This window comes from Macaca nemestrina, chromosome 6 (genome assembly GCF_043159975.1).
Source record: "Macaca nemestrina isolate mMacNem1 chromosome 6, mMacNem.hap1, whole genome shotgun sequence".
In the NCBI taxonomy this organism is placed as follows: Eukaryota; Metazoa; Chordata; class Mammalia; order Primates; family Cercopithecidae; genus Macaca; species Macaca nemestrina.
The window spans coordinates 31,733,886-31,758,640 of NC_092130.1; the positions used below are offsets into that span (position 1 = coordinate 31,733,886).

A 24,755-nucleotide genomic window follows, 5' to 3' on the forward strand; every position below is an offset into this window, starting at 1 on the left:
GTGATCACTATATATACAATTGTTGAGAGCACATATAATCTAACCTCCCCATTTTACTAATGGTTTAGGGAAGATGTGGCTGACAAGGGACAGATCTAGAAATTAAACCTGTGTGTTTTGCACTTCTACTTCATCAGGCCCAACTTTGGCTGCAATTAGAACCACCTGAAGCACTTTTAAAAACTATCATCGTGGGATATTAGTATGTCTCATGTAGTATTTTGGACATAGTTATGTTCAAAAAGTTTTATTTATTGCTAAAATTCAAATCTAATCAGCCATCCTGTATTTTATCTGGTAATCTTTGAGGGGAGAGGTGTTAACTCCCCAGGGTGCCTGAACTAACTGATTTGGAGTGAGACCTCAGCATCAATATTTATTAAAATGCATCAAATGATTCTAGTGTACAGCCTGGGATGAGAGCCTCTGGGCCATAAAAGGGTATAATGAAGCAGTTCCTCTCTAAGTAAGACATGCACACGTCTAATGATGATGCAAATAAAGTGTAAAAGCGCAATTCTGACCAGTGTTATAAATGTGAGTACACAGTAGCCAGTCTACTAGTGTAAAATGGTGGACTGTCTCTACAGTCACAGGGCACACCTTGAGAGAGTTTCCTGAGAATGCCCAACCAAGGACTGATGGGTGGGTGGGATTAACTAGGGAACCCTTGGAAGAGAGAGCATCTCCATTGGCCCTCAAAAGGGACCTGTATGTGCAGGGGAACTCAGATTAGCGCAGAGTGGCCAGAAAGGGGAGGAAAAAGGAGGTTTTGGTATAAGGTAGGTCTGGAGAAGTCAGGAGAGGCTGGACCCTGCTGGGTCTTCTCAGCCATGTTACAGAAGGGGAAACTGAATCTCACGGAATACGCTAAGCATGTGACGTTTTCTTTCCTCTTTACCCCTCCCTTCTTTTCTTCTTTCTTTGCTTCCCTTTTCCCTGTTTTTTCTCTTGATCTCTTCTCCCTCCCCTTTTTCCCTTCATCCCTCCCCCTGCCTCCTCTCTTACATTTTTTCACTCACAGGAAAATAAAAACAAATTATTTCATTGTATCTCTTGCTTTTGCGGATCTGCTGGTTTCGGTGCTGGTGATGCCCTTTGGTGCCATTGAGCTGGTTCAAGACATCTGGATTTATGGGGAGATGTTTTGTCTTGTTCGGACATCTCTGGACGTCCTGCTCACAACAGCATCGATTTTTCACCTGTGCTGCATTTCCCTGGATAGGTAAGGACAGAACAATGTGCACAGCGGAGCTCTGTGTTGGAGACAATGACTTGATGGATATTGAGCAGTGTCTGCCTTTTCTTATTCATTAGAAGGAATGAATCTCAGAGAGGTAAATTTGGTAATTCAGTTATACAGTCACTCTCCAGCCTTTGCAGAGGCCCCCTTTTTAGTCAGGTCCTCTCTGGGGCACTGTAGATGTGCAGATTAGTAAGACCTAGGACCTGTGTGCAAGGAGTTTGCCATCTAAATAGCAATAGATGTCAGCAATCAAGTTTACTGTAGAGCTCTACATTTTATACTAATGGCATGAACAAAATTCCGAAGAAGCTGAGCATCACGAATGAGTACATCTTCCCAGAGGGCAACGGGGGTGGTTCAGAATGAAAATGCCCTATGTTTGAACATAACCTTTTCTTGAAAAATATGTTTCTGTAACAATTTGATATACATATTTGTGTATGTGCATGAATTGTGGAGACTCTTTTCCAGAAAGTTACAGATGATAATAAACTTCCCAATAATTTTATATTTTTCGGACCCATGTCTAGAATTTCATTCTTGTTGCATAATTTTATTCTCTTTCTTCATATTTGACTTCAAGAGACCTAATGATTTCCATCTTTGCCTCGTTTGTCACAGATTTATGTATTTATCACTTGTATCATCACTATTCATTTTCCAATTCCTGATAATTTACATTTCACCATAAAGGTAGAATGCAATCTAAAGTCAGATGATTACACAAACATATGCTGTTATCAATGCAGTCGTATCTTAGGGGTTAGCTCTCAGAAAAATGTGGGGTACAAATCACACGTAATCACAATGATTTCTTACTGTCTCTTGAGCAGCCCAACAAACCCAAGTTTTCCTCCAGTCTTGAGATAGATCACTGTTTTAAAATTTATTTTTATTTATTCTTATTTATTTTTTATAGAGACAAGTCTCACTATGTTACGCAGGTTGCTCTCGAACTACTGTGCTCAAGTTATCCTCAGGCTTCAGCCTCCCAAAGTGCTGGGGTTACAGATGTGAGCTATTGTGCCCAGACAATCACTGTTTTTTTGAATTGACGACTAGGAAAAGTAGTTGACTGAAACTAGAGATTGTGGTATATCTAACATACAGACTTTTAAACGCTAGCATCACAGTCTTCCCAGAGAATTAATCACACTGGGGGAGGTACTTAGAGACTGAAACCAGTTGAGGGGACAGCAGGTTCGTCTCCTATTTCATGGGACATATGTGCATTGATTGGAATGGCAGGCATAATGGCCTGCTCTATTTAAATTGCTTTCTCTTTTGCTCTGTCAAGAACGTATAGTTGGATTTGCTTAAGTTAAATGCATGTATAATGAGACTCCACTCTATAGCTAGAGATAATGACTCTGGTAAAATTGAACTGATGGCAAGCAACCAGACCCATGGCATGTAATATTTGGAAATTTGTGTTTATTAGCTTGTTTACAACAATCTGACTTCAGGACATGAAAGACTTTTAAAGACAGTCAGGATACACTATATGAAAGTTCTTATTATAGGAAATACAATGTAAGGAAGTAGAAAATCTATGGAAATCCTGCTGGGTAACTTGCACATGATCATTGTTAAAAATGAGTAGTGAGACTGAAAGTACTACAGGAATTTGGAGAAGGCCAGGCAGGGGAGATGGGGGCAGCTGAGGTAATCTCAAGGCCTGGGTAAAAGCAAGAGTAAGAAAAAGAGCCAGTCAGCCACGAAAAAAAAAAAAAGGGAGAAAGTGTAGAATCAACTGTCCGATGTGGAGAGTTTGCTTTGCACAGCCCTGAGAGAAGGTCTAGAGGTTTCCTAGAAAGGTTTGGCTTCAGATTTATGCTTACATACTTTTCAAATCAGGAAAATTTTCCTGAGTAGGTATGAGTTATCATGAAACAGGATGAATTGGTCATTAAGAACCATCTGCTTTAGAATTGAAGAGATTTGGGTTCAAATCCCAGCTTTTAAAATGTTTAGTTCTGAGAATGGCAATAAGTGATTAAGCCTTTCTGAGTGTAAGCCTTTCTTATCTCTAAAACTTGAGGAGGTAGCACCTATTTTGTGTGACTGCAGTTAGGTATAAATTGGATAATCCATTTAAGGCATCACTTTGGCCCAGCTTGTCATGGTACTCCATGTTATTGGATGTTGTTGTTAATGTCAGTTTCTTGTAACTAGCTGTACAACTCATGATCTTTCTCATCAAACTTGCACCTCCTCAGTGAATAGCTGCTCCAACAGCTGCATCATCTAGAAACCAGGTAGTTATTCTAAGAGCAGTCTTTCCTCATCTCCTACATTTAAATAATGAGAAGTCCTGCTCATTTTCTTTCCTAAAGAGATCCTAGTCTATTTCTCTCTATCATTTGTCCAAAGTAATATCATTTCTTGAATAAACCACTCAACACTTTCCTAATTATTCCCTCCAAATATGTTTTATTCCCTCACCATCTACTTGTCACTCACAAGATCAAATAGTCATCTTTTTAAAATGCCGCTCTGATACTGTTGCTCCTTTGCTTAAAACCCTTCAGTGGCTATTCATTGTACTGAAGATCAAGACCAGACTCATACAGGGTTTTTCATCCTCTGTTTGCTGTCCATGTCCCCAGCTTCCCTTCACCCTCTTCCTAACCTCACCCCCAGGGCCGAGTCACCTTGGCCTTCTTTCTAGTTCTTCAGGCCTCTCTGCTCAGTCACCTGAGGCCTTGGCTTTTCCCTCTGCCTGAAAAGCTCCTCTGCCCCTCCTCTCCTGCATGTCTTTCAGATTTTAGCTAAATCTTCTCTTCTTTGCAGAAGTCTTCGCTGACTCCATCAAAACCATTTTTCTCCTTCGTAGAACTCAGTGTAATTATAGTTAAAATCAAGTCTATACTTTCTTCTTAAATGTCTTTCTATTCCAATGGGAGGAAGCTCAAGGCTACGAACTTTGAGCAAGGTCCTTGCCCTCAAAGAACTTGCATTGTTATGCGGAGGTTGACCATTAACCAGTCATTGCATAAATACTTATTTAGGTATTTGGCAAACAGGACTGAACAAATGGAGTGGTCAGCACATGCTCTTTGTGAAAGTCATGCCAATAATTGCATTTCTTTCTCTGACAGTGGATGTCAACAACTCCAATACCATAAGTGAGATATCAGATGGGGTTTCTTTTGTTTTATTTTCCTTGGGGATCTTGGGGATCTTGCCTCCAGCTTGTCTCCAGCTTTCCCTGTCTCATAGTGCTGGACGGTCCATCCTGAACATTGCAGGGCAATGTTTTAGCCTGGAAGAGTATGGTTTTATTTATCATCTAGTGTCTGTTTTGCTGTGTTCTTCCCATGCTAACAGTTTGGTTCAGCTGGGCTGGGCCAAAGCACAGAGTGAATGTCTCAATGAGATGTGATGTCCTTGTTAACCATGTTATTCCTGGCAGTATGCCACGTCCTTCTCTCTAGAGCTGCTACAAGTCTTCTGGGATCAGTCACAAGGGGTAGTTCCTTTGAACAAGAGGACTCACTTTGATTTGTAACTCCTCTCAGATGGCAGACCCCTGGATCAAAGCAAAATGTAGAACTCCTTTAGTATTACAAAATGCATTTTCCCAACTCCCATTCTTAGCTCACTGTGCTTCCTGGTGCTTTCAGAATTGAATTATGTTAATAAAAATTTATTGCCTCCTTAAAAATAATTTCCAAAGTATAATTAAAATAAATGCACCATCTAGTATGGGTCATAGGAGATCAAAAACTGCTTTAAAAGCTTTAGAGTACAGTTGATTTTTGAAGATCTAAAGTTCTGTGGTGAATAAAAACTAACCAAGTAGTCATAACAGAGTACTAGTTTTAAAAGTGAAATATAAGACAGCCATTGAAAACCATGAGAAATAATGACACGTGTTGTCCTAGAAAGATATCACTGTTGTATTATGTTGGGGGGGAAAGAAGCAAGTGGCAGACTATAATGCTTAGCATAATTCCACTTTTATAAAATAAATATAGAGATGCATGTATCTGGGTTTACATGAGTGTGTGTGGAGAGAGAGAGAGAGAAAGAGAGAGAGAGAAAGAGAGAGAGAGAAAGAGAGAGAGAGAGGGAGAAAGAGAGAGAGAGAGAGAAAGAAAGAGAGATTGAGAATGAAAAAGAAAGAACATGAATGAATTTTCACCAAACCATTAACAGTTGGTTATTTGAGGGGTAGGGCATAGGGTGTAGTGCTGGCCAGAGTGGATGGTCAGTTGAACTGGGGTTGGGAGCCTTCACTTTTACTAATTTCTGTAATATACATTTTAAACTTCAATTTTCCCTTTGCTAGAAGGTAACCTTCTCAAATGCAAGTCCATCCACAATAGCCTTTTAGCTGAAAATGTTGCTAGAATGGCGCATTCCTCAGTTCTCTGAGAACATTCTGCTTCAGTGCTGGAAGTCCCCTCTGAGGTCAGAACAAACCAGGGAGCATGGAAATCTTCCTGACCAGTGTGTTCTGTCTGCTTTCTCACCAAGCACACTCACTTCTCCCTCAAGGGAGCCCTCACCATCTCTTATGGGTGCATCACTCCCACATTGATCTTGGTTAACCTCCTCCCTGTTCACAAGCTTGTATTTGATTTTTTCTAACAGTCCCTTTTCTAATTCTCACAGATTTTTAAAGTCACAATATTAATAATACCTGAGCATTGTAAAAAAAAGGTCATCAGTTCACAAGTAAAACTAAAAATGTCCCCAGTTCTTTCAATATCCACTTCCACAGCTGCATAACCTGAGGTAACCACTGTAAATAGCAACTGCCTGTAAATGCCCGTGATTTCGTATGTAATAAGCAGACTTATTTGAATATATTTTGAGTTTACAATTTAAGTATGCCCTTGAAGAGGGCTTGTACTATATATATGCCAGTGAATTACCTGAATGTAACATTTTTACCAACTTGCTTATTGGATGATCTATTAGCAATGTTTCTTTCAGCAGCATGCGGCAGATAATAAATTGATTGTTCAAATAACTGAAAAGTCTGGCTTCAGACATGGCTCTCTATAAGGATTTGAACAATGTCATTTAGTTTAAGTTTGCCCTTCTCTGTTTCCCCCTCCTCTTTGTCTCCATCTTGCCTTCTCATTCTCCCTGTTTACCTCCCTCTCTGTTTCCCTATGTCTATCCCTCTCTTTCTATCTGTCCCTCTTTGTCCCTATGCTGTCCATCAGCTCTGGTTTCTTGTTAGATTTTTTCTTAGGCTGGGTTCTTCCACCAGGAAAGAAAAATAGTCACAGGCAACAAATCTTAAACCATCCTTAACACGCAAGTCCATAGGAAGAGAAACCTAAGCGCTGTTTCTCATGGAAGAACTTTCGTTGGCTTTGCTTGAGTCAAACACTCTTCACTTAACCAGTCACTGTGGTGTGGAGACGACACATCCTGGTTACTGGGCAGAGGTCAGGCATCATGACTCCCAACTTTACCAAAAGCATGTGGTGTGAAGGAAAGGCAGTTCCCACTGGAAAGACAGGTGTTGGGCAGACAAGAAGAGGAGATACCAATTGCCCTTAGGCTGGCCAGACCCTACAGGTATCTTTATGGAGCCTCCACAGCAAAACAGAGGTATATCATCCCCAAGTCCTCCCTATATTAAGCCAAATATTTCTAGATCCTTCTGCTGGTCTCATAAGCCATACTTTTCAGACTTTTAACCATTTTTATCCCCTTTCTCTGAACATGCTATACTTCGTCCTTCACTTAGCATCAAATGTAATTCCCTTTTTTTAAAAAAGTCAATTTCACTTCATTGAAGACAGCATTCTCCATAGTATGGCAAAATTCTCTTTTGGATACATCCAGCTGAATTGTCACCCTTCCTCTGCACAGCTCGAAAATATGATGTGTTTCATCTGCAAAATTCTCCAACAGTTTCTTAGTCTCAGATCCTCTTTTAAACAGGTTTACTTGTAAAACATACGATTCTTACTTCAAGGTTGCATGTTTAATCTTGTGCTGGAGATAAATGTGTTTGCATTTCTTAATGATCTCCCCGGAGTATAATTCAATTTTGGAATGTGTAAATGAAAAGTGTCTGTCATTGTGAACTGTGTCACACAATTACATTTGTTTTCCCAATAGGATTGAAATGCATTTCACAAGGAAATTATATTAAAAGTTTCTCCTTCTCATACACCCTTTTAGGGCAGGTTCAGGCTTCGTACATAATAATATTTGTTGGTCAAATTTCATGCCAGAGGGTATGAACTGTTATTTTTATATTCATTTCATCAAACATTTATGGAGTGCTTACTAATTACTACGAGTTGTTCTGGACATTGTAAATACAGTGGTGAATGATCAGAAAAAGCTCTGAATCATGGAACTTCTTGTCTAGTTGGGAATACAGAGAGTACACAGATAATTACAGTAAAATTGGTGACCATTGAGTACTATACGGAGAAGAAAAAAAAAGCTATTGGAGTCTGCTAAGTTGCAATCTCCAAAGCAGGGTAGGCTCATGAGAAAGTGATGCTGCTGCCGAGATCTGTAGGTGCTGTGAGTATCAGTAGGGGACAGGGAAGTTGGTGAGGACTAGGGAGTGGCTGCTCCTGAAAATACATGTGAAAACCCCCAGGAAAGTCCTTGTTAACTAAAAACTAAATTCTTAGCTTGCCTTTCACTGCTTTTCCAACGTATTCTCAGTCTGATTTTCCTACCTCAACTCCTCCCCATGAGTGATCTGTTTTCTTTCCCTGAAAGTGATATGTTTCCTCAAACCTGCATGTTGCTACCTGTGCCTTGGGTTTCTTTTATTTTTCTGGCAAACATCCACCTTTCTTCAATAGTCAGATAACATGTGTCACCTTCTCCAATGATTGGCTGGGCTCCATTCATAAAAATTTGTCATTTCTTCCTCTGAGCTCCCATGGAGTATTGAATCTAAGCATCGTGGTTAATACAAGGTTCTTAGTATGTGCATCTCAATAATTGTTTGGTTTGTCTGCCTTGTTCTAGAATATAAACTTCTTGAGAGTAGGCCTTATGTCATCTATTCATGTGTTTTTCTTTCTGGACCATAATCGCTGTTCCATACATGTTTGGCTGAGCTTAGAACGCTGAGATGTGACTTTTGGTTGTTTGATATGACTCTGGGATTAGTTTCTGTGTCCTCACAGAACTCTCAATATAGAAAGTGGTTAAGAATGAGACCTGAGGTGCTAGGCTGCTTAGGTTCAGTCACAGCTTGACTGGTTGTCAAGGGTTTGACCTTGGAGAAGTGAGAAAGGTTTTCTGGACTTTGTCTTATCTGTAAAATTTGTGTTATTAATAGAAAATCTTTTCCCTTCTCTTTTATGACTTGTGAGGAATAAATAACTGAGTGTTTATTCTAAAAACTGAATAATAAACTGAATAATACATAGACCAGTGCATGGTACTTGGTAAGTGTTCAATTAATGTTAGCCACAAGGACTATTCCATTATTGTTTTCCTCTCTAAATGCAAATTCCTAGAGGCTGTAGCGAGGGCCTTCCCAGACATTGATAGTCATCTGGTTCTTTCTGACTCATAGCTGAGTACCCTTGAAGGTTAGATCCTTAGCCTTCCAGCCCTGAATATGTCCCCTCTTTCCTTTGGAAACCTCATTTATCCCGTGGCTTCACCTGCACCTCTGCTCTTGTCTCTCCCTCACCCCTCTCACACACTGGGCTCTGGGGTTCTATCTCTGTCTGTCTGCTCAGCATCTTGTCTTAAACATCTTTCTGTTTTCTCAAACCTCAGTGTGCTCCAAGTAGACATTTTTGTCGTAAACTAGTACTATATCCTCTTCCATATTGTACATTGAAGGTGAATCTATTAGTCGTCTTTCAGTCATTGAAACACAATTTTTTGAGGTCATCTTTTACTTATTTCCCATGATCAGCTGGATACCAAACCACACCTATTCTTTTTATAAATACCTTTTAAATACCTTTTATAAATACCTTTTAAAACATTTTATTTTATAAAAATTTTATATATATATATATAATAAAACCTAAAATTTTATTTAGGTATAATAATGTATACATGTATTTAGAAATAATGTATACATTATTTCATCACCTAGATATTAATAAGCCCAGTACCTAATATGATTTTCTGCTCCTCTCCCTCCTCCCACCCTCCACCCTCAAGTAGACCCAATGTCTTTTTTTCTCTTTTTGGTTTTCTTGAGTTCTCGTCATTTAGTTCCCATTTGTAAGTGAGAACATGCAGTATTTGGTTTTCTCCTTCTGTATTAGTTTACTAAGGATAATGGCCTCTAGCTCCATCCATGTTCCTGCAAAAGACATGATTTTGCTATTTTACATGGCTGCATAGTATTCCATGGTGTACATGTACCACATTTTTGTTATCTAAAGTGTCATTGTTGGGCATTTAGGTTGATTCTATGTCTTTTCCATTGTGAAGAGTGCTGCAATAACCATTTGGGTGCATGTGTCTTTATGGTAGAATGATTTATATTCCTCTGAGTATATACCCAGTAATGGGATTGCTGGGTTGAATAATAGTTCTGCTTTTAGTTCTTTGAGGAATCGCCATACTGCTTCCACAATGGTTGAACTAATTTACACTCCCTCCAATGGTGTATAAGTGTTCCCTTTTTTCCACAACTTCACCAGCATGTGTTATTTTTTGACTTTTTAGTAATAGCCATTGTGACTGGTGTGAGATGGTATCCCATTGTGGTTTTAATTTGCATTTCTTTAACAATCAGTGATATTGAACTCTTTTTTTATATGCTTGTTGGCTGCATGTATGTCCTCTTTTGAAAAGTGTTTGTTCATGTCCTTTGACCATTTTTTAATGGGATTGTCTTTTTTTATTGTAAATTTGTTTAAGTTCCTTATAAATGCTGGATATTAGACCTTTGTCAGATGCATAGTTTGAAGATATTTTCTCCCATTCTGTAGTGTCTGTTTGCTCTGTTGGTAGTTTCTTTTGATGTGTAGAAACTCTTAAGTTTAGATCTCATTTGTCAATTTTTGCTTTTGTTGTGATTGCTTTTGGTCATGAAATCTTTGCCTGTTCCTATATCCGGGATGGTATTACCTAGTTTCTGTTCCAGGGTTTTTATAGTTTTGGGTTTTACATTTAAGTCTTTAATCCATCTTGAGTTGGCTTTTGTATAAGGTGTAAGAAAGGGGTCCAGCTTCAGTCTTCTGCATATGGCTAGCCGGTTACCCAGCACCATTTATTGAACAGGGAATCCTTTTCCCAATTGTCTGTTTTTGTCAGCTTGGTCAAAGATTAGATAGTTGTAGGTGTGTAACTTACTTCTGACCCTCTATTCTGCTCCACTGGTCTATGTTTCTGTTTTCATACCAGTACCATGCTGTTTTGGTTACTGTAGCCCTGTAGTATAGCTTGAAGTCAGGTGAGGTGATGCCTCCAGCTTTGTGCTTTTTGCTTAGGATTGCCTGCACTATGTGGGTTCTTTTTTGGTTCCATTTTAATTTTAAAGTAGTTTTTTTTCTACTTCGTGAAGTATGTTTTTGGTAGTTTGATAGAAATAGCATTGAATCTGTAAATTGCTTTGGACAGTACAGCCATTTTAACAATATTCATTCTTCCCAGCTATGAACATGCAATGTTTTTCCATTTCTTTGTGTCATCTCTGATTTCTTTGATCAGTGTTTTGTAATTCTCATTGTAGAGATCTTTCACCTCCCTGGTTAGGTGTATTCCTGGTATTTTATTCTTTTTGTGGCAGTTGTGAATGGAATTGCCTTCCTGATTTGGCCCTTAGCTTGGCTGTGGTAGGTATATAGGAGTGCTAGTGATTTTTGTACATTGATTTTGTATCCCAAAACTTTGCTGAAGTTGTTTATCAGCTGAAGGAGCTTTGGGGGCAATACTATGGGGTTTTCTAGATATAGAATCATGTTATTTGCAAAAAAGGGTAGTTGGACTTCCTCTCTTCCTATTTGGATGCTCCTTATTTCTTTCTCTTGCCTGATGGCCCTGGCTAGGACTTCCAATATTAGTGGAAGAGAGAGGGCATTCTTGTCTTGTGCCAGTTTTAAAGGGGAATGGTTTCAGCTTTTGCCATTTCATTATGATGTTGGCTGCGAGTTTGTCATAGATGGCTGTTACTATTTTGAGGTATGTTCCCTCAATACGTAGTTTTCTGAGAGCTTTTAACATAAAGAGCTATTGAATTTTATTGAAAGCCTTTTTCTGCTTTTATTGAGATTATCATGTGGTTTTTGTCTTTAGTTCTGTTTATGTGATGCATCACATTTATTGGTTTGTGTACGTTGAACCAACCTTGCATCCTGAGGATGAAGCCTACTTAATCGTGGTGGATTAGCTATATGATGTGCTTGTGGATTCAGTTCACAAGTAATTTGTTAGGGATTTTTGCATTGATATTCATGTAAGGATACTGGCCTGACTTCTTGTTTCTCTGCCAGGTGTTGGTATCAAGATGAGTTGGGGAGCAATCTCTCCTCCTCAATTTTTTGGGAGAGTTTCAGTAGGAATGGTACCAGGTATTCTTTCTACATCTGGTGGAATTAGGCTGTCAATCCATCAGGTGTGGGCTTTTGTTGATTGGTGGGCTATCTATTACTGATTTAATTTCAGAGCTAATTATTGGTCGGTTCAGGGGATGAATTTCTTCCTGGTTCAGTCTTGGGAGGGTGTATGTGTCCAGGAATTTATCCATCTCTTCTAGGTTTTCTAGTTTGTGTGCATAGAGGTGTTTGTAGTAGTTTCTGACTAGTTTTACTTCTGTGGGATTAGTGGTAGCATCCTCTTTGTCAGTTCTAATTGTGTTTATTTGGATTTTCTCTCTTTTCTTCTGTATTACTTTAGCTAGTATCCTATCCATCTTTTTCATGTTTTCAAAAACCTAACTTCTGGGTTCATTGATCTTTTGAATTTTTTTTTTTCTTTATTTCCTTCAATTTAGTTCTGATTTTGGTTATTTCTTGTCTTCTGCTACATTTGGGGTTGATTTGTTCTTGCTTCTCTAATTCTTTCAGTTGTGATGTTAGGTTGTTCATTTGACATCTTTATAACTTTTTGATGTGGGCATTTAGTGCTGTGAATTTCCTCTCGACACTGCCTTTGCTGTGTCCCATAGACCCTGCTATGTTATATCTTTCTTCTCATTAGTTTCAAAGAACTTCTTGATTTCTGCCTTAATCTTATTACTTACCCACAAGTCATTCAGGAGCATATTGTTTAATTTCCATGTAATTGCATGGCTTTGAGTGATTTTCTTAGCCTTGACTTCTATTTTTATTGCACTGTGGTCTGAAAGTGTGTTTGGTATGATTTCTGTTCTTTTGCATTTGTTGAGGATTGTTTTATGTCCAATTATGTGATTGATTTAAGAGTATGTGTCATGTGGTGATGAGAAGAATGTATATTCTGTTGTTTTTGGGTAGAGAGTTCTGTAGAAGTCTATCAGGTCCATTTGGTCAATGTTGAGTTCAGATTCTGAATATCTTTGTCAATTTTCTGCCTCCATGATCTGTCTAATGCTGTCAGTGGAGTGTTGAAGTCTTCCACTATTACTGTGTGGGCATTTTTGTCTCTTTGTAGGTCTCTAAGAACTTGCTTTATGAATATGGGTGTTCCTGTGTTGGGTGCATATGTATTTAGGTTAGCTAGGTCTTGTTGAATGTAACCCTTTGCAATTATGTAATACCCTTTTTTGTCCTTTTCAATCTTTGTTAGTTTGAAGTCTGTTTTGCCTGAAATTAGGATTGCAATCCCTGCTTTTTTCTGTTTTCCGTTTGCTTGATAGGTTTTTCTCCATTCCTTTAAGTCTATAGGTGTCATTAAGTGTGAGATGAGTCTCTTTAAGACAGCATACCTCTGGGTCATGTTTTTTTTTTTTGTTTGTTTTTGTTTTTGTTTTTTTGAGACAGAGTCTCACTCTATCCCTCAGGCTAGAGTGCAGTGCTTGGATCTTGGCTCACTGCCAGTTCTGCCTCCGAGGTTCACGCCATTCTCCTGCCTCAGCCTCCTGAGTAGCTGGGACTACAGGTACCCACTACCACACCTGGGTAATTTTTCATATTTTCAGTAGAGACAGATTTCACCGTGTTAGCCAGGATGGTCTTGATCTCCTGACCTTGTGATCTGCCTGCCTCGGCCTCCCAAAGTGCTGGGATTACAGGCATGAGCCACCGTGCCTGGCCAGGTCATGCTTTTTTTTTTTTTAATCCAGCTTGCCACTCTGTGACTTTTAAGTGAGGCATTTAATCCATTTACATTCATGGTTAATGTCGATATGTGTGGATTTGATTCTGTCATTGTGTTGTTAGCTGGTTATTATGCTGGTTTGTTTGGGTGATTGCTTTATATATCATCAGTCTGTGTATTTAAGTGTGTTTATGTATTACCTGGTAGCAGTCTTTCTTTTCTGTATTTAGTGCTCCTTTCAAGATCTCTTGTAAAGCAGGTCTGGTGGTAACAAACTCCCTCAATATTTGCTTATCTGAAAAGAATTTTACTTCTCCTTCACTTACAAAGCTTAGTTTGGCTGGAAATGAAATTCTTGGTTGAAGATACTTCTTCAAGAATGTTGATTACAGGACTACAATTCTTTCTGTCTGTAGGGTTTCAGGTGAGAGGTTTGCTTTCAGCCTGATGGTGTTCCCTTTGTAGGTGACCTCCTCTCTCTCTCTAGCTCTGTCTAACATTCTTTCTTTCATTTTTATCTTAAAATATCTGAGGATTACGTGTCTTGGGGATGATCTTCTTGTGTAGAATCCTGCAAGAATTCTCTGTATTTCCTGAATTTGACTGTTGGCCTCTAGCAAGTTTGGGGGAGTTTCCATAAATCATATTCTGAAATATGCTTTCCAAGTTGTATGCTTTCTCCCCATCCCTTTTAGGGATGCCAGTGATTTATGGATTTGGCTTCTTTTCATAATAATACACTTCTCAGAGGTTTTCCTTATTCCTTTTAATTATTTTGTCTTTATTTTTGTCTAACTGTCTTATTTTAGAGAGTCAGTCTTCAAGTTCTGAGAAAGTTTCCTCAGCTTGATTTATTCTGCTGTTAATATTTGTGATTGCATTGTGAAATTCTTGTATTGTGTTAGTCAGGTCTGTCAGATCCATTATTTTCTTTTTTTATACTGGCTATTTCATCTTTCAACTTCTGTATCATTTCATTGTGTGTCTTGGTTTCCTTGGATTGGATTTTGCCATTCTGCTGAATCTTGATAATCTTCATTCCTATTCATATTCTGAATTATATTTCTGTCATTTCAGCCAGCTCAGCCTGATTAAGAACTCTCACTGGAGAACTTGTGCAGTCATTTGGAAACATAACAATGCTCTAATCATTTGAGTTACCAGAGTTTTTGCACTGGTTGTTTTTCATCTCTGTATGTGGGTATTCCTTTAACTGCAGTGTAGATTGAGTACAGTCAATAGACTCCTTTCCTGCATGTTTTCACAGGGCCAAAGCATTGTGTACAGTCCTTGTTTGAAGCTGACTTCTTGTCTTTGGTTTCAGAGGTGGGTATGTAAATGAGGTATTTTTGGTGTTAAAGCATTGAGGTGTGGTCCTGTGGATGGCACTTAGACATATGGTCTATTGGTAGACTCTTGTTCAGTTGTGTGGCTCCACTGTTTCCTCACAGTTGCAGCTGTGTTCCCTCTAAAGGCTCTGAAGGTGTGGTTCTTCTCCCCCTTGCATCCTGGCTGTAGATCATGGCTTGGAACTCCTGGGCTGCCCACTGTAGCTCTGGGGCAATCTCAGTATTCATGTTCCTTCCGGCACTTGGAGGCAGCAGAGGAAGGGACCTTAGTAGTGGTTGTGGTCAAGGGTCTTTTGCTTGTCTTTTGGAGGCTCCACCCCAGAGAGATTGAGGTCAGGAGTTGCTCAGTGCAATCAGCCCAGGCTGGAGGGTATGTGCTGGGGCCCAAGTCAGGGATTACCTGTCTGGTGCAAGCAGAAGGAGTAGGTGGGACCCATGAGAAATGGTCTGGCCTCCTCTCCTTGGGTCAAGTGCAGCTTGTTGGAGGTGTAGAGAAGGCACTTAAGGTCTTTGCTCCTTCATTAGTCCAAGAGTAGCAAGGGCAGCTCCACTGCAGAGGCAGTGGCAGAGAGGCTTTCAGTTGCCCCTGGAGTCTCTGTCCAGGGAGGTCCTGAGTTGCTACTGGCTCAATATCTCTGGCAGGGGATGGCTGGAGGTCCAGGCCTGGAGGAACTACCTGGTGAGCAGATATGGGCACCCACTTAAGTCTGGTTACTTTAACATAGGGCTGCTGCAATATGCTGGGTGCCTGCTCCAGTTGCTGGTGACCTTGAATTTCCTACTCCCTGGAGGTATCTACAGTGAAAAGTGCAAAACAGCTGGGAGCTCCATCCCAGGAAGGTACATACTTGTTACCAGCCCAAATGCACCTGTTAAGAGGTGGCCAGGGACCCCAGTTGGAAGGTTTTGCCTAGTGAGGAGGAATGGGGTTGGAAATTCACTTTAAAAAGCAGTCTGGCTACATTTTTGTAGAGTAGCTGTGCTATGCTGGGGATTTGCTTTAGGCCCCAGTCACCTCAGACACTCCAAAGCCCAAAGGGTAGAACAGCTAAGTCACCCAAACAGCAAAGATGGCATCGCAACCCTTCCTCTGAGAGCTCCATCCCAGGGAGCTTCTGTTGGCCAGAGAGCCCCAGCAGGGGTGGCTGGAGGCCCCAGTTAGAAGGTCCTGCCCAGTGAAGAGGAGCAGAATCAAGGCCCACTTAAAAAAGCAGTCTGACCACGTTTTCATAGAGCAGCTATGCTGTGCTAGGGAACAGCTTCTGCCCCTGGTCAACTTGGACTCTCCAAAATCCAAAGGCTAGAATGGCTAAGTCACCCAACAGCAAAGATGGCAGCCCACGCCTCCCACTGGGAGCTCTGTCTCACAGAGGTGCAATGCTGCTACCAGTGGCTGACTGGAATTCCAAGCCAGTGGGGCTTATCCTGTGAGGTACTGTGGAAATGGGGCCTGCAGACTGTTGCTGCTCAGCCCCCTAGATTAATGCCCCTTCTAGGGGTATGTACAGGGATCTAACCTTCTGCTTTGCCAGAGTTGCAGCTACTTTTGCCAGGAAGCACAGGAAGCCCAGGTATCTAGGGTTCCCAGGTCTCTGCACGTGCCTGAGCAGCTGCTCTGACAAGACTCCATGTAGCTCTATGTGTCAAACTGAAGGCTCTTGTCCAGTGGGTTCACAGGGGAATCTCCTGACCCAAGGGTTGTAAAGATCTGTGGCAGAATCATGGGTTCCAGGGGTCACACATTCATTCACTACTTTCCTGGGCAGGGGAGGTTCCCCTGGATCCATGTCACTCCCAGGAGGGCCAGCGTCCTGCCTTGCTTATCTTCATTCTCTGTGGGTCGAGTTGCTTCCTTGAGTAGTCCCAGTATGTGGATGTGGATGTGCCAGTTGAGGGTGCTGTATTTACTCGCTTCTTTCATTCTTCTCCTTGAGAGCTGTGCACACTAGCTGCTTCTAGTCTGCTGTCTTGGCCACCTCCTATAAATATCTTTGAAATACATCTTCTTCTTCTTTATTACTTCTTCCCATCTCATTTCTGGATTACTGTAATAGCTCCTGAGTTATTCTTCCTGTATATTACCTTATCTATCAAGTTCATCATTAAATATGTATTTTTCTTGTGTGTCCTCAGCCCATAAAGCTTCTAGGGCACTGCATGGTCTTCTCCTCTTTCTAGATAGAGTCACTTTTGTCTAGCCTTGTCCCACTTACCAGTGTCACCAAGGCATAGACTTCAGCAGATGTGGGTTTAAGACTAAGTTCTACCATAACCTAGTTTTATGATCTTGGGCAAGTGGATTCAACTCTCCAAGCCCCAGTTTTCTCATATTTGAAATGAGGATGGGTGCTGCCTTGTAGAGTTCCTTTAGAAATTAGATATAACATAGAATACACTTCCTGCCATATAGTGTGCCATCAATAAATGAATGGTGTATGTAGCAGGAATAGTAGTAGTTGTAGCAGGTGAAAAGAATGTGGACAATTACAATATAGTTAGGAAAATACTGTGTTACTGTTACAGATACATACAAGGTACTGTAAAAAACCAGAGCAGAGATGGAGAACCATTCACTGATTTTGAGGGCCAGCGAGGACTTTACAGGGAATGTGACCCCTGATCTGAGTCTCAATGAGTCAGTGGAACAATCAGTCAGTATCTGCTGGCAGATTGATTAATTAATATATATGCTATAAAATAATACTTTGGTAACCTCTATGTGTGTCCAGTAAGCTCTGCCAAGGTGTTTTTAGATGACATTTTTGGCAGGTTATTCTTTTTCCTGTAGTCTGTTATAAAATGCCTTTCTAGATGGCTGACACTCCCTTTCTTACAAATTTTATTATCATGAAGGTACAGAATAATTTTTTTTTTTAGATGGAGTCTCACTCTGTCACCCAGGCTGGAGTGCAGTGGCAGGATCTCATCTTACTGCAACCTCCGTCTACTGGATTTAAGCAATTCTCCTGCCTCAGCCTCCCGAGTAGCTGGGATTACAGGTGCTCGCCACCATACCTGGCTAATTTTGTATTTTAAGTAGAGACAGGATTTCACCATGTTGGCCAGACTGGTCTCAAACTCCTGGCATCAAGTGATCCACCCGTCTCGGCCTCTCAAAGTGCTGGGATTACAGGCGTGAGCCACCGTGCCCACCCACAGAAGAATATTTAAGATAGGAACATAATAAACATTAAATCTGAAGATTGCTCGTGGGATTATAATTCCTGCAAGGGCCCAAACCGATGTCCTCCAGATCTCTGACAGAAAGGAGTCTCTCTCTGTCCCCCTACCCCTACAGTTTTTCCTTCCTGGAACCCACAGTCCTGCCTCTGCTCTTGGCTATTTCCTCAGCCCCTCTTCCTGTCTCCAGGTCCTGGTGAATATCTCTGCTGGGTCTTCCTCACTGATCCTCCAGGTGCCCGGAAGTTTGCCAAGCCTGGGAACCACAGGGAAGTTGCCTTTAGTTTTTCTTAAAGCTACTACTGCTCTTCTGTCTTCTCCACCTCCTCAAAGGGGGAACAAGGGGAACTAAAATATAACCAGAAAGAATTACTAAGAACAGAAACACAAGTTTCTTCATCCAGAGCTCTGCTACAAAAATGTATTGAACCACCATTTGCTAGGAGGACTGCTATTCAACCAGTGAACCCCACAGCTGCCCCAAGCTATGCATGATCTGTTTACCCTGTTGTTATCTATTGGCATGTAATATTTACATCAAAACTCAGCAGCTTAAGCGACAATGTATGATTACTAGATCTTACATGTAACCAACTCCATTACACATAGCAAATATGGCCTTAATGCTTTCATTTGCCTTTAGAGACCAATTCATTCACCTTTATATTTCTTAGAATCAACTGTTAGGGAAAGATGTTGAACCAAGTGACTTTTTATTATTTGTTAAATAATGTAGAGCTCACAATTCCAAAATATATTTGAGTCTGTTTATAATAATATGTATTAAACAGATATTTATGTGCCAAGAACTTCCTATGTTTTAAACATATTATTTCATCAATTCTGACAGTGAAAGAGAGGCATATTTGGAGGTAGACATAATTATTCCCACTTTGAAGATGAGAAAACTGGATCTTCTTGAGGTTAGTAACTGATTCTAAGACCACAGAACTAGTAAGTAGTTAAGGCAGGGAAAGTTGGTACCCAATTGTGAAGACATAAAGTTGCCTGCTACTATCCCCTCCAATTCTCACAGTCTAGAATTCCAAGTTATTATCACTGCTTCTTGTGCCTTTTCTGTGGTTGGGAGGGCAGGAATGAAGAGGTAGAATTTTCCTTAATTGCAGAAGGAGCACGAAAGGGATTAGCATGGTGCTTAAAATACATGGCTGTCTACTAAGAGTTGTCAAAGTAAATTGTGTCCCCAGAGACATTTAAAAGCAATTTGATCACACATTTGCACATGGCTGCAGTGGGAGAAGCTGGTGGCTGGTCTACAAAAGCGGATTTTAATGGAGTTTTATGAGCAATACTTTTGAAATGTTTTGCATAAGAAATTACTTTGTAAATATCCTTGCTTCATTTTAGTTAATCCTGGCCATCTGGAACTTCACTCATCATTTGAACATTCATTTAACTACTTTGTAAAAGTTTTCTGGTTAAGGAAGAATGGGAGATACCCAATGGAAGGCTGGAGAACATATCTTGCTGATTCATGTATTCCTGAGATGAGACAATTACTTTTCCTGTTCAACACTGTCAACCTAGCATATGAATCAACAACTCCTTCTCTTGACTTTGTTTTAATTCAGCTTCTTTAGTAAAGCACGCAGCAATGTTGATTATGATGGATGTTTCCCAGCTTAAAAATCTTTTGGTAACTCCTCCTACCCTAATATTCAAAACCTCTAAGACAATGGTTCTCGAAGTGTGGTCTCCAGTCCACTAGCAACAGCATAACCTGGGAACATATCAAAAATACAAATTATTTGGCCCCACTCCAGACCTACCAGCAATCTGTGTTTCAACAAATCCTCTAAGTGATTCTGACAGATGATACCATTTGAGAACCACTGCTCTGAGACGTGCCCCAGTCAGTCATTTTAGGCTTATTTTTGTCTACTTCCTTGTAAACACCCTACAATTTCATGAACTTTACTCTTATGTTTATAGGGATATATGGATATAGGAATATACATTTATGGGTATGTATTTCATATATATAATTGCTCTCTTCAAGCCTTTGCTATGCCGTCTACAGCACCTAGAATACACTTTCTCATCCACCATCCTGACCCAGTCTCTAACATTTGACTTAAAAAACCACTATTGAAGAAAGTCTTTCCCTATCCCTCTACTAGATATGCCTATTCACATCTCCAAAATTTGGTAACATATTTTTATGGAATTTATTGTACTTGGTAGTGATTGAGAGTTTATTATTTTTAAAAAATCCAGTTTGTCAGTATCCACAATATATCTGGCACTGTACTAGTGATCATGGACACAAAACAGAACAAGGCAAACATTGCTGCCCTCATGGAGCTTATACATCAGTTGGGGGACAGTTTTCCCACCTCCTGTCCTAGATCATTTTCTTTTTGAGAGGCACAGGTGTCCTGTGCTTCTGGGTATCCCCTAGGCTATATTAAGTTATGGTGAGCAAAGTGAAAGGCAATGCAGTGGTTTTTGGTCCATATAGGATGCACCAGAACATAGTGCTGTCCTTGTGGCACCCCACTCTTAAGAGATAGCGACATGCTATAGCACATGTAGAGGACAAGGAGCTCCACTCCTGCTATTGGTGAAAATCCCCTTATCTAAACCAGGAGTCCTCAATCTCAGCACTACTGACATAGACCAGTATTGTTATTGGTGCACTGTAGGATATTGAGCAGAATTTCTGACCTCTACCCACTGGATGCCAGTAGCATTTCCTTCCCAGTTGTGACGACAACAACAACAAAGTCTCCAGACATTGTCAAATGTCTGCTGGTGAGCAAAGTCATCCCTGGTTGAGAGCAACAGGGAATTTTTTACCTGCAGAAAATAAGACTTCAGAGGGATGTAAAAGCTCACTTTAGGTGCCTCTAGAAGCACTATGCAGAAAAAGAATTAGATAGAAATTTAAATTAAGCCAGAGGGAAAAACTGGAAGTTACCAAAAATTGATTTTTAGAGGAAACTTTCTTAACTTTAGCATGCCCTTGAGTTTAGAATGTACTGCAGTAGGACCTGGTGAGTTCCAAATCCCTAGAAAAATTAAGCAGGTTTGGGTACACACTTCATTTTAGAGGGGATGTATTAGCCCATTTTCACACTGCTGGTAAAGACATACCAAAGACTGGGCAATTTGCAAAAGAAAGAGGTTTAATGGACTCACAATTCCACATGACTGGGAAGCCTCACAATCATGGAAGAAGGGGAAAGGCACACCTCACATGGTGGCAGACAATAGAAGAGAGCTTGTACAGGGAAACTCCCCTTTATAAAACCATCAGATATTTTGAGACCCACTCACCATCATGGGAACAGCATGGGGAACACCCACCCAGTGATTAAACCACCTCCAACTGGGTTCCTCCCACAACACATGGGAATGGTGGGAGCCACAATACAAGATGAGGTTTGAGTGGGGACACAGCCAAACCATATCCTTCCACTCCTGGCTTCTCCCAAATCTCATGTCCTCACATTTTAAAACCAATAATGCCTTCTCAACAGTTCCTCAAAAGTCTTAACTCATTTCAGTATTAAATCAGAAGTCCACAGTCCAATGTCTCCTCTGAGACAAGGCAAGTCCCTTTTGTCTATGAGCCTGTAAAATCAAAAGCAAGTTAATTACTTTCTAGATACAATGAGGGTACAGGCATTAGGTAAATACAGTCATTCCAAATGGAAGAAATTGACCAAAACAAAGGGGCTACAGGCCCCATGCAAGTCTGAAATCCAGCGGGGCAGTAAAATCTTAAAGCTCCAAAATGATCTCCTTTGAATCCATGTCTCACATGCAGGTCATGCTGATGCAAGAGGTAGCTTCCCATGGTCTTGGGCAGCCCCACTCCTGTGGCTTTGCAAGGTACAGACTCCCTCCCATCTGCTTTCACAGGCTGGCATTGAGTGTCTACGGCTTTTCAAGGTGCATGGTGCAAGCTGTTGGTGGGTCTACAATTTTGGGGTCTGGGGATGGTTGTCTTCTTCTCACAGCTCTACTAGGTGGAGGCCCAATAAGGACTCTGCACAGGGGCTCCAACCTGACTTTTCCCATCTGCAGTGCTCTAGCAGAGGTTCTCTATGAGGGCCCTGCCTTTGCAGCAAACTTCTGCCTGGGCAACCAGGCATTTCCATACATCTTCTATAATCTAGGTGGAGGTTTCCAAACCTTAATTCTTGACTTCTGTGCATTTGCAGGCTTAACAACACATGGAAGCACCCTCTGAAGCCATGGCCTGAGCTCTATGTTGGCCCCTTTCAGCCATGCCTGGAGCGTCTGGGACACATGGCACCAAGTCCCTAGGCTGCACACAGCACAGAGTCCCTGGGCCTGGCTCACAAAACCTTTTTTTTTTTCTCTTAAGCTTCCAGACCTTTGATAGGAGGAGCTGCCATGTAGACCTCTAACATGGCCTGGAGACTTTTCCCCATTGTCTTGGGGATTAACATTAAGCTTCTTGTTACTTATGCAAATTTCTGCAGCCAGCTTGAATTTCTCCTCAGAAAATGGGATTTTCTTTTCTATTGCATTGTCAGGTTTCAAATTGTCCAAAATTTTATGCTCTGCTTTCCTTATAAAACTAAATTCTTTTAACAGTACCCAAGTCACCTCTTGAATGCTTTGCTGCTTAGAAATTTCTTCCACCAGATACCCGAAATCATCTCTCTCAAGTTCAAAGTTCCACAAATCTCTCAGGCAGGGGTAAAATGCCACCAGACTCTTTGGTAAATCATAACAAGAGCCACCTTTGCTCCAGTTCCCAACAAGTTTCTCGTCTCTATCTGAGACCACCTCAGTCTAGATTTTGCTGTCTATATCATCATCAGCATTTTGGTCAAAGCCATTCAACAAGTCTTAAGAAAGTTCCAAAGTTTCTCACATCTTCCTGTCTTCTTTTGAGCCCTCCAGACTGTTCCAACCTCTGCCTGTTATTCAGTTCCAAAGTCACTTTCACATTTTTGGGTATCTTTTCATCAGCACCCCACTCCTGGTACCAATTTACTGGATTAGTCCATTTTCTTGCTGCTGATAAAGGCATACCCAAGATTAGGCAATTTACAAAAGAAAGAGGTTCAATGGACTCACAGTTCAACGTGGATGGGGAAGCCTCACATTCATGGTAGAAGAAGCCTCACATGGCAGCAGACTAGAGAAGAGAGATTGTGCAGGGAAACTCCCCTTTATAAAACCATCAGATCCTGTGAGACCCATTCACCATCATGAGAACAACACGGGAAAGACTTACCCCCATGATTCAACCACCTCCCACTGGGTCCCTCCCACAACACATGGGAATTGTGGGAGCCACAATCCAAGATGAGATTTGGGGGGTACATCAAAACCATATCAGAGGACCTGAGGATTTCATGATTCTCAGCATCCTTCAAGTTCTGAGATTCAGTATTTTCATGTTTTGATTGTTTCCAAAGTGCCTCTTCAATGAGAGGCAGCTGAGTGAAATGATAGGAGGTTTATGTCCTGGCTCTTGAGTCAGGCTGCCTGAGCTAGATGCCAGCTCAGTTCTTACCACCTGTGAGACTGGGCAAATTTCAAACACTCCTGTGCTTACCTTTCCTCATCTGTGAAATGGATATATTTACAGTTCCTGTCTCAAAAGTGTTAGGTTGATGCAAAATAATCATGGTTTTTGCCATTATTCTTGATGGCAAAAACCACTATTACTTTTGCACCAATCTAATAGTTGTGAGGATTAAATGAGATCAAATGGGCAGAGCCCTTGGTCAGTAAATAAATAGTAGCTATTATTATCAAATCAGCCAGTGCATTTTGCCTTACCTCCGTCCAAAGAACTTGCAGATTTAATTAGCTAATTCTGTCTAGTGGTGGTGTTTATGTGTTGCAGGAGTAGTTCATGACAGGTCAGTTTTCCTTCTGTTATTAACAGGGACATTATAATCCAAATATAGGAACTGAATATCAACCACAATACATAAAAGTCAAGTTATCAGATTTCTGTCTAGTCTTATCTACAGACAAATATTAAAATTTTAAGGAAGGACCATTAGTTAACACTAGAACTCAATTTTTATTAATCCCTTTATTCAGTAGTGTTTGTTTTCACCTACTTAATTTGCATTCTTGAGTCCAGCCTTCAGAGGATGTTTACTTTTCTAGATTTTTTGCTTGAAAGCAAAGATCAGAAAGACATTGAAGGATATGGGGTGACTTATTTAGGGCTTCTACCTCAAGGGTGCCAGGCCTTGGTGTGAATATTGAGCACATGAAGTTAGGTATACTCAATCCCACTCAAAAATCAAATTATGTTTACTGTAAGACAGAGGACCAGACTGAAGAAGATGTAGAGGTCAAAATGCAAGTAAAACATATACCTAGACATAATTCAGTATTTTTCTTATTCATATCCTCACCTGTCACTAACAATTTACCTAACCTAATTTAAATTTAAGTAAAATAATATACTCTTTCCCCCTTTACTTATTGATGATTTTTAAAAAGGAGATAAAGGAGTCTTCCTACCCTTGCCTAACCACTCCAGATCCTGCAAGAGCAACTTTCTACATCTGTGTTTGGGCATGTTTCTATGTATTCCACCTTAGCCCCCTACAGGATGGGCTGACTGTCTAGGTACTTTGTTTCTGGCATGCGTTTTCCAGGGAACTGACTATATATGTAAAATGTGTAAGGGCACCAGGTGTGGTGGCTCATGTCTGTAATCACAGCACTTTGGGAGGCCAAGGCGGGTAGATCACTTGAGGCCAGGAATTCAAGACAAGCCTAGCCAACATGTGAAACCCTGTCCCTGCTAAAAATACAAAAATTAGCTGGGTATGGTGGTGCACACCTATAGTTCC

General features: G+C 40.6%; 1 protein-coding gene across 6 annotated transcripts in view; it reads left to right on the forward strand.

Moving 5' to 3' along the window:
- Positions 1–24,755, forward strand: part of LOC105466897 (5-hydroxytryptamine receptor 4) — a 199,141-nt gene that overhangs the window by 102,806 nt on the left and 71,580 nt on the right. For all 6 annotated transcript variants that reach the window (XR_978501.2, XM_011716074.2, XM_071098240.1 and 3 more), the window contains exon 4: positions 1,025–1,225. Coding sequence is in view for 5 of the 6 variants with exons in the window: in XM_011716074.2 (XP_011714376.1) it covers positions 1,025–1,225 (201 nt within the window). In the remaining variant the exon portion in view is untranslated. The remainder of the gene's footprint in view (positions 1–1,024; positions 1,226–24,755) is intronic.